The 18,519-nt window shown below is 32.0% G+C and overlaps 1 protein-coding gene across 1 annotated transcript; it reads left to right on the top strand.

Annotated features, from left to right (window-relative positions):
- Positions 1-2,147: 2,147 nt before the first annotated feature.
- On the top strand, positions 2,148-18,518 carry LOC138324912 (uncharacterized). The gene is made up of 10 exons (XM_069270148.1): positions 2,148-2,254; positions 9,371-9,409; positions 9,764-9,803; positions 13,560-13,774; positions 14,037-14,179; positions 14,649-14,791; positions 15,197-15,293; positions 16,190-16,376; positions 16,487-16,601; positions 18,127-18,518. The coding sequence occupies exons 1-10, from the start codon at positions 2,243-2,245 to the stop codon at positions 18,327-18,329; spliced, it is 1,194 nt and encodes a 397-aa protein (XP_069126249.1). The 5' UTR covers positions 2,148-2,242; the 3' UTR covers positions 18,330-18,518.
- The last annotated feature ends 1 nt before the right edge of the window (position 18,519 follows it).

Below are 18,519 nucleotides of genomic sequence, written 5' to 3'. Positions count from 1 at the left end.
GCAAACCTTTCCTGGAACCAGCGTGAGCTACGATAATTTTCCTAGTTGTTCTAAGTTTATTGATACATGTAAAACAAAACAACAAAAACGTTCCACGTCATTCAGAAACAATTTATTATTTATTTTTCACCATTATCAATCTCTATCTCATTTCCATATTTAATTTCTGTTTCTGAAGAATTCGATTTTGGTTTTATCAATAGAGAAAGAATTACGAGTCCAATAAATCATACGGAGACGAAAACCGAAACCAAAAATCTCTTCTATTTTTTTTTTTTTTTTTTTTTTGTCTAGACCTCCCATCGTCTTAAAATGGTCTTGAGGCATTCTGGTGGGTCCATGATTATATAATAAATAACTTATTATCAGATACGATAATAAATAACTTATTATCAGATACGTGTGCTGTTCACAAGCAGCTGTGGGTTTTCGGACATATGGGAAAGGCGAAAAGAACAGTTTCCTATGTGCCAACATAACGACGTCACCATTACATGACGTCATTATAACGTTGCGCTTCGACCAAGACGTCAAAATGGCGGACACGTGTTGTGTGTGGGGATGGAATCAAATGTTGCTTTTCTACAGAAGACAGTTTACTCATGTTCTATATTGATCTACTTTAATCTTCATGCAGCTGAATCTCGTTTCATAGAAACACAGATTTCTGCGAAAATGCATATGTTGTACTTTTAATGTAATAACGTGGTGTGGAAATGAAGATAGCGTTGCGAGGTATCGCTTGACGTGCTTCTGTTACAATGACATAAAAACGGGTCTCGTGTGAGGGTGATGTACTAAACCCATTATGGCCAGGTTGAGAGGGCACTATTGCCTCATAGTATTGTCTCGTTATGGGATAGTGCTCGAGCCGGAGGCGAGGGCACTATTCCATCCCTCGACAATACTATGAGGCAATAATGCCCTCTCAACAAGGCAATAATATATATATATATCCCATTAAATATAAAACCGGACTACTCATATTTTAAACATTACAAAGGAGCGACGCCGATCACCAAAGAAAACATAGCTTTTCCGGTATTCGATCAATCAAATCTTTTGATGTGCATTGTTGAAAAGGTAAAAAAAATGCAGCATACCAAAAAGGTTTTCGAAATCAGAACTAAAAGCCTGACATAGAGTATTTCATATGATAATCTATCAGACAGTTACTCCCCTTCTATTACTTATTTTACGATTCACGGTTTAATATATAACAGCATTAATAAATAGTGTTACAGGCTGATACCCTGAAGTTCAAGTCAGATGATAATGATAATATGATCTAATGTCTACACACATGCTAGCATTGGGGTGGTCAAATGGTACGGCGGTATTGCACTAGCCTTTCACCAGCACAACCGGGGTTCAAATTCCCGATAAAATTTCTCTTCCATTACGATTTCTTACACGGTACTATCAGGACCAAGTGTGCTTTTAGAACTTGTTCCACGACCGTTGTAAAATAACTATAGTAAAATATAGGGGTTATTGTCTACGGGTATGGGTTTTCAGATGTTAGTAATTTGACATAACGGTGCCCGAGAGGTTATGATGTATCGGCATATTACCACACAACCTCTGGGTCGCGAGTTCGAATGCCATATACTGACCGTTGGTCGGTGGGTTTTTTTGAGGTACGCCTGCTTTCCTCCACGAACAACCATGACAAGTCCTTACATGACCCTGGCTGTTAACAGGACGTTAAACTAATAATACATGTACCGATAACCGTGTGGATTACACAAGCTACAGTTTGTTAGGTAAAACAATTACCAGCTTTCAGTACTTTATGCCAAACAATTCACGACTCCATACATCCAACAAATCCCTTTACATGTTTTGTATTAATGTCAAAGCTATTTGAAAATGATAATTCCATGATGTCTTTTTTAATTTTTTTTAAATGTTTATTCATTAATCCATTTCGATGTAGATTTGTAAAGATAAATGATATGATTAATGTCAAACAGAACAATACTAAGTAATGAGATTAAACAAATAAGATCCAACAGAGAGTCAGATTTTTAACACCTGGCCTTTTAGTTATCAAAACGAAGAAGGCATGGTCTGTCTTATACAGGGGGCGGTTCTAGGTATATTAGATGTCTTTTAGACGACGATATAAGTTATCATTGAGTGCAGTCTTCCATGACCTTTCTGCGTACCTGTGTGTGAAATAGCAGTGTTCATCTTACCTGGTATATTCTGGGGTGTCTGAGGATACATACAAGGAGAAATGGGACCACAGGTAAGACAAGTCTACCTAGGGAAGGGATGAAAAGTATGTTGTGTTTGTGGTCACGTTTCGTTTTGTTTACATGATCTACTCGCGTCAGGAAAACAGTAAATTAAAAGTAAGGACACTCAGAATGTACCATATCATAGTTAGACAAAAATTCGTCTTTTTCTTTTCAAACAAGATTTTTGTCATATATGTCTTATGTTTAAAGAATGTAAATGAATTAAGTCTAATGTGATCTAGGTTTTTTTATAAATCAATGAAGCTAATTACTCGAAACAACATAATCATGCTCCTGCAAACTAATTGCATTAAAACAATACGAATATATATATATGTGCATACTATGTGATGATCGAATAGAAAAGACAATATGAAACAATACCTTTTGTAAAAAGTTCCGGAGATACGCAATTTCTCATTGAGTAAAAAATTGGTAATACAACAAAAATATATATATTTTAAAATGCTTTCCTTACTGTTACACCCAACCCCTTCCCTCGATCCTGTTTAACGATTAATTCTAAAAGGCCAAACACAGCGTACTCTTGTATTATCTGGTATCCAATTTTTTGTTTGATAGAAACGAATGGACATTTAGTGGTTTGTACCGAATAATCGCTTATAAAAATTGAGTGTTTTACAGAAAAGCTGCAAATAAAATATAAATATGATGACACATCTTAACTTTTATTATTATATTTATCTCGTCTTTTGTAGTACGTATAAAATGTGCATCTCTCTATTGTTTAACTAAATGACAACAAAAGACGATATATTCTTAAAATAAACATTGAACTACTGAAATTTATTTACTGACTCTAAAATAGACTAACTTCAAATTTAACGAAATAGACTGTAGTTGGAATGAGAATAATCAAAGAACCGATCGTATTACAGTTAGGTCATAAGTTTTAAGAAATTCAAAATGTCGTTTAATTGAAGTAGATATATCCATTATCTCAAGGTTTGGTAGTTGTTATTAAGCAAGTTATAATAGCTTATGACATCATCTTTCTTTTTTTCATTATTGAAAATTAAAAAATTTCATAACATAATTTGTGATTGATACATTTTGATTTTAAAAGTTGCGTGATCAAAGAAATTATAGGTATCAGATTATCACAGAATACCATAAAATATTTAAAGGAATCATAACTGCAAGAAACTGTCAACATATAGCAGAAAGAGTTGTAGATGATCAATATAAAAATACTAAAGGTACATTAAAAATCATTAATACAAATTTCTCAAAATACTTTTTAAAAATCCTACATTGCATTGCTTAAAAAAGATCACAAAAAATAAGTTAGCATCATAATACCACAAAGTAGCACAACGCACTAAATAAAAGTCAATATATCATTACCTTACAATAGCCTAATACATCTTTTATTTCGGGAGAAAACCATTAAAATACCATATAAATTACTATATGTCCATTAAATTTAAAAAAGAATATTAAGGTAGCGCAAAATATATGTAGCTTAGATTCATTGTAATAATTATTACATAGATATATGTTTTGACAGGTTGTTATTGATGTAAAACCAATAATATTTAATATTATCGATAATATCCCGACTCAAATATGATGGAACCGTAAAGTTGTAAGGAAAGCAAACGTCATGTTAACGTTGAGTGAAATATCACTTTAAAATTTCACGTTATTTATTGAAACTGTGATTCGAATTAAATAATCAATAATGTGTATTTCGTATCTTTCCATGAATGCAATTCTACTAACACCGACATGGATTTTTTTTCGTGGAAAGGAGCAAATCAGTTATAGGAAAAGAGAAAAGTTGCTGTTTTTTATATTCTGTTTGTCTGTTTTTATGGCATTTGTCTGCTAAATGCGTAACTACGGGCTTGCTTTTAAGTATTGATATTTAAGCTTGCCAGATATATATTTGAATACCATTGAATATACTTGAATATGATTAATCGATCTGCAGTAGCATCATTTTTCAATCTTATGTCGAAGTTTACTCATCTACCTTGACGTTATTTTGTATAATAACAAATAATGTTTTATTTTGTCCAAGCGTATCATTTAGAGATATCATTAATATTCATTATTGCAAATAAAAGGAAACTTTTAAGACAGAAAAATTGTTCGAAAAACAAAACGAATTCATTTAACAAGCAGGTGTTAATTTGCGTATTCTGTATTTTTTTCCATCAAGAACTCGCGTTAAATCGCGCTCATTTTTCATCAACCGCGTTTAAAGTTGACGTAAAATGGCGATAATATTCATTATATCATTACATACACACTGTACACTAATGGCAAACGTAATCGGGACCGACCCATTGAGTCGCTCGGGTGTCTAACAGTTTACAATAATGTTTGAATATCAAATCGCTATTGAAATACACAAAACCATATAATTTAGCCATGTTATAATGATTTATACATTACATATCACCTTACACTATCTCCTTTATTAAAACATGATTTATGTTAGAAAATTAACATCGTGATTGATGGCTTTTTCACAGGACTCTGTGCATCTAGGAATAGACCTTAGAGATGCATAAAACTAGTTAAAGCTTAATCTGACCCGCATGTGTTAGTAACAGTTTTTTTAATGGCAATAAAATGAAATATCAGTATTTTGCTTATCAAAGATTAGCAGAATATGTAAATTGTTATGCAGTCAGTATTAGTATTAATTATATTCATTATAAAATTTACATTTATATACGACTTCACTCCACCAGAACGCATGGTGGAGTATAAGTAATACATTTACCTTTTTGTTATCCAGGTAGTTTTTTTGTGACATTTGTTTAACATTTCTATATAATGTTGTTATCTTCTGTAAAATCTAACATTTAATGATTGAAATTTTATTTTCATTTCTATACTGGTTATTGGTGGTTAACACATGTCATATGTAGGTGAATTTCAAGTTATAAACAATTAAATTACATTTCAAAACATGCATGCTAAGAAGTTCGATTTGTACACATTTAAACAGTACCCTATCGTTTTTGTGTTTAAAATACCAGAACAATTAAATATAGATAAGTAACTTATAAATATGTGATGATTGACAATCAGTACTTTGATAGTTATTTTTTCTCCTTTTTAACTACTTTTGTACATTTTCACACAAATTAATAGATCACATCTATCTTTAGCGAAAAAATATGGATAATGAAATGGCAGATATTATTTATTAAATGCTATATTTGTTGTAAGCAAATCGTCACACTAAAACTGCTTTCCCGGATTTTAATTGCTTCAACAACTAAAACATGGACAAAGAATTCCCGTAGCGTATTTTTGATTAATGATATAATTGTGATATCACCTACAATTGTAACGCGTTAAACTGAGTTGGCAAACAACAATGCTTCATTTTCGAGTGGATGATTATTTTTCTCTCAAACATGTAGACCACGTTTGTGATATTAAACCTCAAATTTGAAAAAACATTTATTAAATAACTTTACAAACATGCATCTCCTTTTGGAGGGGCTGCGAACTTGTTTTCATCTAGCTCGCTGTGTGGCGTAATTCTGTGGAATCCCCACCACAGGATGTAAACTGTTGTAATATATTGTGCAAAAGTTGTATTTCCACATGATAAATTTTGAAAAATATAATAATATGGTTCTTTATAATAAATTGTCATCTTTATAAGATGGCCATTTCAATTCATATTGTCTTTGAGTCTTATGTGGAGCAAGCATAAATGTATTTAATGTATAAAAGGTTTACGGAAATCAAGTCAAAGCAGCCTTTACGTCACGCCAGCATTGTATCGTGATGTCATGTCACTGAATGTATCATGACGTCACAATGGATTTTCCTACCGGACAATCCAATAAAATTCGTTCCAGGTCAAGTCCTAAGTTCAATTTACTATGTATATTTCATACATAATATCTCTAAAATGTCATGTTTTATAAAACAAATATTAGAAGTTGCTTTTTCAATTTAAAATTTAAAGATTAAAACCTTCGAGACGAATTTCATGAAATTCCATAAGAAAATAATATGATTTAAGATATTTTATCATATAACTTCATCAACCTCGTTTTTAAGAATTGTAACGCCAAAATGTGTTACAAAATCCAGCGGAATCCGCGCAATGTTTCCATTGCGACGTAAAGACAACGTCGCAATTTCCCGTCATATTTCATAGTGGTATGAAAAAATGAATAGGCCAATCATAATGTCAAATTTGGTATGAAAATAACGAAAAATAAATTATTATTTCATAAATGAAACGTTTGTCGTTTGTAAATGTGAGCTACGGTGCTCATTACTCTCATCATCAATCTATTAAGATGAGTTAGCTGTTACCGACAAGTTCTGTATATACCCTTTACATATTCATTTGCGTTGTCTGTCAAATGCCATAATATCTGTTGTTAATGAATCAGCTCTATTAGTAATTACATGACCAAAGCTAACAGGATCGATACGTCATACACATAAGTTGATGATGTATTGATTTCTGCGTTCTCTCCTTGTAAAAATGTGTTATATGTAATGTATTTTGATAACCCCTTCCTGATGTTTTGAAAAAAGAAATGTTGCTTATAATGACAATATGACAAATTATGTACGGCTTATAATGAAAATACGACAAATTATTTACGGGACATCTTGACAATACGACGGATTATTTATAACATATAATGACAATATGACAAATTATTTAAGTCATGTAATGACAATACGAAAAATTGTGTACGGCTTATAATGACAATACAACAAATTATGTACGGTATATAATGACAATACGACAAATTATTTCAGTCATCTAATGACAGTACGAAAAAAATGTGTACGGCTTATAATGACAATACAACAAATTATGTACGGTATATAATGACAATACGACAAATTATTTCAGTCATGTAATGACAATACGAAAAAATGTGTACGGCTCATAATGACAATACAACAAATTATGTACGGCATATAATGACAATACGACAAATTATTTCAGTCATGTAATGACAATACGAAAAAATGTGTACGGCTTATAATGACAATACAACAAATTATGTACGGTATATAATGACAATACGACAAATTATTTCAGTCATGTAATGACAATACGAAAAAATGTGCACGGTTTAATGACAATACAACAAATCATGTACGGTATATAATGACAATACGACAAATTATTTCAGTCATGTAATGACAATACGAAAAAATGTGTACGGCTTTATGACAATAAAACAAATTATGTATGGCATATAATGACAATACGACAAATTATTTGAGTCATGTAATGACAATACGAAAAAATGTGTACGGCTTAATGACAATACAACAAATTATATATGGCATATAATGACAATACGACAAATTATTTCAGTCATGTAATGACAATACGAAAAATTGTGTACGGCTTATAATGACAATACAACAAATTATGTACGGTATATAATGACAATACAACAAATTATTTCAGTCATGTAATGACAATACGAAAAAATGTGTACGGCTTAATGACAATACAACAAATTATGTACGGTATATAATGACAATACGACAAATTATTTCAGTCATGTAATGACAATACGAAAAAATGAGTACGGCTTAATGACAATAAAACAAATTATGTATGGCATATAATGACAATACGACAAATTATTTCAGTCATGTAATGACAATACGAAAAAATGTGTACGGCTTATAATGACAATACAACAAATTATGTACGGTATATAATGACAATACGACAAATTATTTCAGTCATGTAATGACAATACGAAAAAATATGTACGGCTTAATGACAATACAACAAATTATGTACGGCATATAATGACAATACAACAGATTATAGACGACTTATAATGACATTGTGACAAATTATGTATAACTGATTATAATGACTATACGACAAATATGTGACGGCTTATGATGACAATATGATAAATAAGGTACAGCTTATTATGATAATACGACAAATTTATGACGCCTTTAATCAGTGACGATAGCACAAAATATAAATTCATTGTAAGTTCAATAGCGTCATTTACGTCATAACGACTAGAAAATTGATAGAAAATGGCATTTGGTCTATTTATGACACATGTATTAGACCATATAGCAAAAAAAAACATTGTACCAAGTCCATAAGTATTTATGAATTTAAACTTTAATTAGAGAATATTCGTACATTTGATATGTCTGTAACACCTGTAATGCCGTGATGTATGACAATCCTGCGCGGCAGTAATTCGACACGACACCTGTGTCCGTATCACGAACGAAGACGTAACCCACCCTCTATAAAATCATAACGTCGGCCCAACATAAATCTCCCCCAGGCCATAAACTGATATTACAAAACATAATGTTTACAAAGCTAAGATCCGGGCACGTGATCACATCACGAAATAATTAAATATACGAATACATAAATCATTCTAACAATACACCATTAAATGATTTTATAGGAAAATCATGGCTTTTATTGTCCACCATCTTATCTAAAAATGTGATGTACCCTGGGATAAAGTCTTAGTACGTCTTTTAACTTTTTTATGCATAAATTTTTCCCAAATTAATTTGTACACAACAAACATCCAAAGACCAACAAAATTGTGTCTGTGTTTTTTTACATAAAAAACATACAACACTATCCATATAGAGTTTACGACTAAACATAGACATGTTGATTTCTTTATTATGTTAATTACCTCATAATCATATCATCGTTTATAACATGTTTCAGCGCATAACATCGCATAAGGTATAATTTTAACAAGCACACTGATTATAAAACACATACATTACTAATTGGACATTAATTATCATTCATTCCGCTGCAAGATATCCCATTTGATCATAAAATGATATATTTTTTTATTCATAAAACACTATAAAAATTAAACTGACTTCGGTTGTTCATATGCTGTCTTTGAATATTACATAGTTATCTCCCTGTGGGAAGGTATCGATTGTGACGTCATTATTTTGTGAGTGCAATTCACGTCTTTTTCTCTTAAAAATATGACGTCGCACTGGCAAATATTTGACGTCAAAATCAATGCTTACCCGCAATGACTGACAACTGATTTTATATTCTTAAACACTGTTTTTCTCATTATTTTATCTTTTTTTATTCTTGTTTTTTCTTGTAGTTGATTTCTTCGCTTTGTCTTTTCGTTTTGTTGTCTGTGGTAAGTTGAATATTTTACACATCTAATTTACAAAGACAACTTATCAAAAACGATTGAAAAGTGTCTTCTACATATAAAATTCTTTTATCGTTAATTTCTATCATATTAGTTATGTCGACTCGATGCTTTTAAATCGGAAATCTATGACTTCCTCCGATTTATAGTATGACAGTGAAAAACCTGTAGAAATGTAGGAAGTATTTGTAAGAAACATTACTATTGTCTTATTGTTTACTACATGATGTATGAACCTAAATAAGAATATCTCATATTAAAAATATTATATGTCACCTATCATATATTATATTCATATAATTTACAATTTAACCTAATGTAATTTTGCTTTCGTTACAGACAATACTTCCTGCTGCGTCACAGGAAGCCACACAGATAGGTAACACTATAGTGTAACCTGTAACTGCTTTGTCAATAGTGTATGAGGACTTTTCAGAAGTAAAAATATGAAGGGGTTTGCTATAATTAGTTCTAATCAGTAGACTTAATAGTATCCTACAAAATGTTACTAAACATCTAGTTATTCTTATTTATTTTTTTTTCATTTCAGAGCAAATAATATCTAAAAATACTAACTTTGTATAAAACGCATTATTACTTATAATGCAAGATACCAATGATTGATTAAAGGCCCACTACCTTCCCGAAACGGCTATTAATTTTTAAAATGGTAATGAAAAACGAGATCGATAATTTTCTAGAGTAGCTCACCGTTACTACTACACGTATTTTCACTTTCTGAAAAATTTGATTAAATTAATAAAATGTTAATTTTCATTACGTGTTATGTTACCCGCCGTGTCCTAAATTCCGCGCGGTAGTTGACTTTCACAGCGCCAAAACGGCGAAATGACTCTCCACTGTACAATCATGTATTACGCAGGAATTCTTGCATTTGTTTGGTGTTTTAACCTCAGCTTATGTCATCGGTATATATTTTCTGATGTTACCAATGATGATGTTTTACTCCGGAAAGGTAGTAGATCTTTAAGGAACATATTATCAATGATTTATATAATTTATGTTTTATAATTTCACTTTGCTCTACAGTTAGAAAATATAAATAAGTTATTTAACAATAAAGCCGATAATCGTCGGGTTCACAACAATAACAGGAAACTTTGATTTAACGCCTTGAACATTTTATAGTTTGGCTTTGAGAGCAAAATTTAATGAATACGTCGATTTCATTTTTATTTCTTAATTAAAACTATGCCTGAAATATAATAACTATTTGAAATAAAATACAGTTTTTAATGTATGTTCCTTGATTCAAAATTCAGGAGCATTTTGTCATTTTAAAAGTTGTAGACAATATGTTTTGCATATTACAGATTCACCTAGGTATTTGTGACGTCATTATTTTCTGAGCGCAATTCACGTCTTTTCTGACCTTATGCTTGCAATCACATGACGTCACCATTAATAGCTACCCAACCCACAAGGGTAGATAACTATGTAATATATAAATACAGAATACTGTAAGTTGAAAAGAAACATCCACGGATTTTTTTTCACCACACGTACTTCTGATATTCAAAACTGAAAGTGAATTTCAAACTTGAAATATCTAATGATTTTAGATAATAAATTGTATCATACCTAGTGTATTTTCTGTCGATTATTCAGCGCAAAAAGAATGCCTGACATTTGAAAATCAGTCTGTATCATGGATTTTACAATAATAAAATTTAAAAGGTAATTAAGTGCACACTATTATAAGAGGATGAGAGTTTTGTAAGTGAAGTGTGAATTTCCCAGGAACGCCCTGGCTGTCACACAAACATCTGAAAGCAATTTGTCAACTGCAAACCTACATGTGTAATTTGATATTTTAGATTGTCATTAAAGGAAATTCAACCGTAATACCATTATTTTATTTGAATGTGATGGACTATTTTATTATTCAGTTGTTATTTTTACAGTATAACATATCCTTACGATTCATTTGGGTTGCCTGCATTTTGATCTTTGCTGAGAGTGCTGAATGCATAATTGATATAGTTTGTATAACAATATTTTAATTATGCGGTTGAAGAATAATACTCGCAAGGTATTAATATATATTCTATGAGACATGTTGGATATTGACATGGTGCATATGGTTAGCTGAATAAAACATTCACAGGATAGTGTCAGTCTACGAAAACTTTATTCAAAATTAAAATCAAAATAGTAGAATTAGATGTGTGGATGTTTCTCGTTAACCTCATAAGAACAACATAAAATACCAAACTGAAATCACAGAGTTAGTGTTCTATGTCTTCTATGTGACCAAACTTCATATCTACGTAAAAATTAATCCAGAGAAAAGTACCAGTTGAAGTTTATCCTAGGCAAACCGAAGCACTGAATAAGTCTGGTCTGACATCACATCGGACGGATGTTGATCCTCATCAACGTGCTTCCTTTGGTTAACATTAGTTTAACAGCTTGTGTGAATGATAATTAAAACAAAAATATGATACTGTGGTCTTTGTAAAATTGAATATATATATATTGATATGTAAATGTAAATAAACCATATTTTTGGAGAAAATTCTTAACTGTTGTTTTTAGAGCTTATGTGAATGATTCTCAAAAGATGAACGTACCATAGTATATTCTGGTCTTCAAAATATGTAAAATCGAGTATAGAGTTTAATATGTTTTAGGAGAATGATACACAACATCATCGCATTTGATGTTTTTAATAACATCGATATCAAGCAAAAATGATGTCGTGGATAATTTATATTTTTTTTATATAATTTTCGTCCATGGAACGGAACAGGCATATGAAATGAATACTGGGAGTAAAAAGGTATTAAATCGTGACCCCAAATGTATGTTGTCAGATCCTCTATGGAACGGAGATATACTAACAATTTATACTTTAGTCAGATAAAAAAAATATTATATATTTTAGTAATGAATGTGCTGGCTATGAGAGTTTGGGTACTTAAAATACCAACCTGAGTGGAGTTTTTGTGATTATAAAGGCTAAATTAGTCAATAGAGACTGTTGGGAGTTGTATTCCTAACTACATGCATAGGGTACAGTTAAAGTACACAACATAAGTGATTCATAGAGAGGTTTCTTATAAATAACTAGTCATGTTTACCCAAGACTTCTCAAAAGACTTTTGTTGTTATGGCTTGCAATGAATATTTAATAACAGAAAACGTCAATTTTGATTTTGATTGACACTAATCATTTTTATCATCCTGAATGCATTAACTGCTATCGCTTTAACAAACTAAATATCAGAATTTAAATTGAGGTACATGTTTAAAGAGAGCATTGAAGGGCGTGTAAGTCAGCTGTACTTTAGGGTTTATCATGTGTTGCTATCACGGTTTCTGTTTTGGATGGTTTTCTCATATTCACATGTTTTCTAAATAATCAACTTTGATTTAACGTATATAAAGTATGTGAGACCATCCGCTTCACGTAGTTTACCTGTCAATGTCGCTTTGATTGATCGACATTGCCAAGGGCTAGAATAAATACATATAATTCACACGTCCTCCACCAACCTTTCATGGTTCAATATCCGAAATGTAAGAAATTAAATAATTTGTGTTTTGTATCTTATGCTTGTGGTATTTATCTAGCATATATATTTTAAAACTCACATTATACAAAATGCACAATGTTGTTTCATAAACGAGATCAGGAAAAAACAACTATGGGTGAACAATAAAGTTGTGTAAAAGGAGCGGTTTGGTGTAATTTGTACAGTGCTAAATATCGTCTCTATTACCCGGGGACCCGGGTTCGATTCCTGGTCTTGACACTCGACAGGAATTTCTATGTATTTTCCCTGTTCTTTTACAATTATAACAATTAACACTATCGATTAGTTTAAGTAATAGTAAATCATGTTTATATGGGGTATGTTCCTTGCCGTCCTCGACGGTATGCTTTGGTTATATAGCACTATAAAAAAGGATAAGAGTACCACTATACAAAAAGACACGACAGGGATATACCATAGTCTTTCACTCCAGCACCTCGCACTGCACAGACACACAACAACACATACACGATAGACCATCCTTGATGACCCCGGCTATTAATAGGACGTAATTATAATATACCAATCCAAACCGCGGAAAGTAATATAATGTATTTATCTTATTTTGTTAACAGCCAGTTTCCTGTGTTTAGAAGATCATCAAAACAGCAGTGTTATACATGTAGATTTTATACTGGACAGGAAATATGATATCGTGACGTCAGTATATGCAAATGAGCTTCCTAACTGTGCAGGAACCAGTGATGATGGCGGTTTGACTTACAAATTACGAATGACTTTTTTTAATGGCACCCAAACGTTCCCGTCGTCACCATGTGGTATGACTATTGTAAGTGGTTTTAACGTTTACAAACTAACGACCTAAAATTGTTGTGATGAAAATGAAATAGGCCCTAACCAGTCATTGACTTTAACAGCAGTTTTCTGACAGTATGCATCAGAATTCCGACATACGTTTTATACATGTTCATACATGTGTTTATTTCAAAATTAATGCGTCGGAAAATGATCAAAATGGGACAATTTATTTGTTTTTGAGTTGTTAATTGTGTTTTGTAATCACAATATTTATTTCCTATTATTTTTCCCAGACCACAGACGGGTGGTACCAGCTTAAGATTCGTTCTGAGGCTAGCAGTGGTCTAGTTTCTTATACAGATAGACTGTATGAGTTCAAATGTGATCCAACAAGAGTTATCAGTCCATGGGTATCAACTTCCGGTATAAGTGTCGGGTAAGTAACTCCGTTGTTGATTTATCGTGCCAGATGAAGGAGCAATGTCACATCTGGATATTTTAGCTGGATTGGTTATGAGGTGGGGAGTGAAGGAATGGTTTATCATTGTCGGTAGAACGATTGATTATAAGGTCATGGCAGAATTCACTGAGATTTACATTTAAAGAGTACCGGCATGTTTCATGACAATAAAAATATTAATATACGACTAAATAAATAGGGGAAAAGTTTTACCAGCGAAAATCTGTTTTTACAAAAAAGTTTTTAATGCATGCAGTTGCACTGAATTGTAACCAAAAATTTGTAATAAGTGTGGGTTTTTTTTTCTTTTGAAATTTCACACCTTTTACATGTCTATTTGTTTCTACTAAACGTTATCTTTATGAGCAAAAGGAGGCATGGCTGTATAATTAGTATGCACTTTTATCCTTACATTATCTAGGTAGATATGTAACGTTTATTCCAGAAGTGTGGACCTGCTGAATCTAACCAGTTCTAGGAGCACATTATTGGAGATAGTCTCCATAGATACCAACAGTCCTGTATTTTTAGCCTACCTGGGTGACCTTGTGCGGTTCAAATTCACCATGACTTTTACGAGTGCTGTCGGTGGGTATTTTTGTCTTTAACAATCCAAATGTAAAATAATGTTTCAAATACATCTCTTAAATGTTCATAAAACTCGATAAAAAGCTTTAATTGTTAAATAATTAGTTCATAGCCAACACCAGGTTCCTCGCCATACCAAAAGCCTCGTGTGCATATAAAACCACTACATCTCACGAAATTAAATTTAAGATCCCCATACGGTACTAATCCTAGGGCATTATTGGGTTCGTATTTATTTTGTATTCAAATATAGAGCATCACATAATGGCATTGCACTATAATACCTTCGTGAATTTGTTGTCCTTATACAATATGAAACTGACCAAAATATGAATACATGCACGCCACTATGCTTTTCAATAACAGAGCGTTAGAAGCTGTTTCAATGGTTACCTTTCCTTCCAGAAAACATCGACGTCCTTGGTGTACGACTAACAAATCTGATATGTTCCCCCTCGGATACATTTCAACCAATAAGACGGACTATGATCGACGAAAATGGGTGAATTATTTTTGCTTCACCTTATCTTTTTTACATCGTCCACTGATACGTATGTGTAATTGAAATAATTTTATTGTTTATTCATAGTTATATTTATTTTAGACAGGCGCTGGTATGACACCCCTTTTTTTATCAAATTATATTTACCATTTAACGATTTTCCACCGCTGCCAAACGATTTTTTTCAACTATCAAAAACATATTACAAAGTTTCTTACTTTATACCATTACTACCATTGAACAGTTTGAGGTTCTAATTTTACTTCAAGATAAAAATATTAAAAATGATTTATTGCGTCCCAAAATACATCTGTGACACTATGCCCTATAGAGAATGAAGTACTATCTGCGCATGTTCCAAAAGCAAAATATATTATTTTATATTCAGTTTGTGTAAATTAGACATATATCCATGATTAAACACCAATTACTGTTCAAATGATGAGTATCGTTTATGCTCTGTCGACGAAGGAACATCATTAATCCCTGTAAGATCAATAATAAAATGAGCGCGGTCGTGGTAAGTGTATTTCTGAAGTCCTCTCTAATGACAGTGGTACTGCAGACAAGTATTTATTAAGAAGACAGTAAATTGAAGCATATACTTCTTTAGCCACAGGCGTTTCATTTCGTTACATTTTTCTTCAAATGTCAATTTAGGATTAATATCATCACAAGTATGTTATATTTTTCAATTTACCTTATGTTTGAAATATTATTCGTAATAAGCGATATTCCACCCCACCACATTCCCTTTGACATGACAAACTGATATACCAAATTTGGACGGCAAACTCTTTGATGTCCTGTCACTTTTTTTTAAATCGTCACTTTTTTTTAAATCGTTCAGTCTTTTCAATGCCAAAATATTTAATTTGGCATTATAATTGTTTCAGATGTGCTGTTAATTATACAGAAAAGGCATTAGCACTATCGGGACCATTTACCACAGAATCCAACGGATCGTCACCTTTTATAGCCTTTTCACCAGTATTTGAAATAGGACGATTTGCTGACTCTTTTGAAGTTAACTTTATAGTCACCATTGAATACTGTACGTCATCATCAGGTTCGTGCTTCACGGTGAGTTGTATAACATTAGATACTAACAATTTCGATGAAAGTGTATTCTAGATTTATTTTTGTAGGAGAATATAGAGGCAGTTTGTGATGATAACTTTTATCCTTTCCAGGATATGTGCATGCCCCGTCAGAAGCGCTCAGCAGACGGAGTGGTGGAAGTGCGAACCTCGACTAAAATAAATGTATACCAGCCACAGGACGTCAGCACACATATCAATAACACAGGTAGTAATCATTTGTTTCTTTTTTATTGATAGAAATAAATTTACTGTAAACTAACGTTCTTTCGCGGCTACTTGATTTCACGATTTTCATTTCAAAACAAATTCAAGAAGATTAACATTCGCGGATTTTAAAAGTTAACTGGACATTCCTATCACTATCAATGATGTAGATGGACGTTTGCGGAGATAAACTTTCGTGAATTTATTTGGATCGCGAAATTCGCGAAAATAAAACGCACGCGAAAGAACGTTGGTTTACAGTAATGAACAACGCGTTACATTAGCCTGGAATTGCCTAGAAAATATGTTTCATTCAGAATTCAAGGATTGTTAGATTGCAATCTTTGGAGATGTAAATGCAATCTGGGTGGCAGATAAATAGAATAGCGACCTTTTGTATGCTATGAACATTTATCTGACATTCAGATTGCATTCATATCTCCAATAATTGCAATCTAACAATCCTTTTATTGTTATATTTGCATCTAACTTGTTATATTTCAGTGTAAAACATACATTAGATGCCAGTTAAAATTTGAATTACCTCCTTCAGCCATATACCCTGAACAGCCATGTTCAAAGTGATAAGAAATAGTCCCTATAAATTATTCAAAAAGACAACAAAAAATCACTATTTTTTCAATAACTTTTCAGTTTCCCATTAGTAAGATTACTTACTATTTCATCATCGAGAATACACTTTTAAATACCATGAGGACAAATATTTTACCAATAGTCCTATTATTACTTATCATACCAAGCACCATTTTCATCAATAGTCCTAATTAATAGGAAATCCCTATAAAATAAAGTTCCTCGTTAGTACTGTAATCGAAAAATAATCTTACATACGGACGGACATTTTGATGTTTTCAGAGTTATCTTTTAAATGTAGTTTTACCACGTTTTAAAATGATTTAATTGATAAACAAGGAAGAGAAAGACAGAGAAAAGACCTTTCTTTCCCTTATCTGACAGACAATTCTATGGTGGTCCCAATATCCCTCTGGGATCTCTTGTGGTAATTGTAGTTGAGTCATCATATTTTTAGATACATTAAATTCTCAAGGTACCCGTATAGATGGTATTCGGGTAATACTACAGTTGTAATGTTGATTGTTTTTATATGTGTGATATATCATTCTCTATTTATGACCTAAGCGTTTGAATATGTGGACAACTTAATTTTAATAAAAAATAATTCGACTCATATGAAGAAAAAAAAAGTTCCCCGGTAGAAAGGCATTGACTTTAAAAGGGAAAACTTTAGCTAAATAACTCCTCTTGAGTTCTATAACGCTTTCCTATTGAGAATGTCAAGTTAAGGAATTCCTTGGCCTAATACGAGTGTATCTGATATGATAGAAGCATTAAAAAAAGCTTTACTGCTTTGAAGTCATGTGATTTCGAATTCATATGGTCATATGTGTACAGTTTTCCATGTCTCTTTAGAAAACATTGTATCTTTTCATATTGACAGCATATCTAAAACTATTATATGTATCATAATAAATCTTTTTGTTTAGATCTAGAAGAATCACCTAATTGTTTTGTGACGTGGATGTTCGCTGCCGTGGCTGGTACTGTTTTCTTTATTCTTTTCCTGGATGGGCTTGTCATCGCCTACCTTGTAAGACAATTGAAAGGTTTAACGCGTGAACGACGGATAAAAAGACCAACATTAATATACCCTAGAATTAATACCGGGATGGCAACCTCATACTTCTAATGGACGAGAAATTGAACGACAGTCAGTGATAAACCATGGGAAAACCCGGGATGGCATACTCTCGTATGGCTGAGAGCCTCCTGTTACTTCTAAACAAGACACACTGCCTGTTATATTATCGTGTCATATGTTATATGTTTTATTTGTTGTGTTGTTTAATTTTTTTATTCTGTTAAATAAATTTCTGTTA

The sequence above is a fragment of the Argopecten irradians genome, chromosome 6, assembly GCF_041381155.1.
Source record: "Argopecten irradians isolate NY chromosome 6, Ai_NY, whole genome shotgun sequence".
NCBI classification, from domain to species: Eukaryota; Metazoa; Mollusca; class Bivalvia; order Pectinida; family Pectinidae; genus Argopecten; species Argopecten irradians.
Note: the sequence above shows the minus strand (reverse complement) of the source record. Positions and strands in the feature narration are given on the sequence as shown.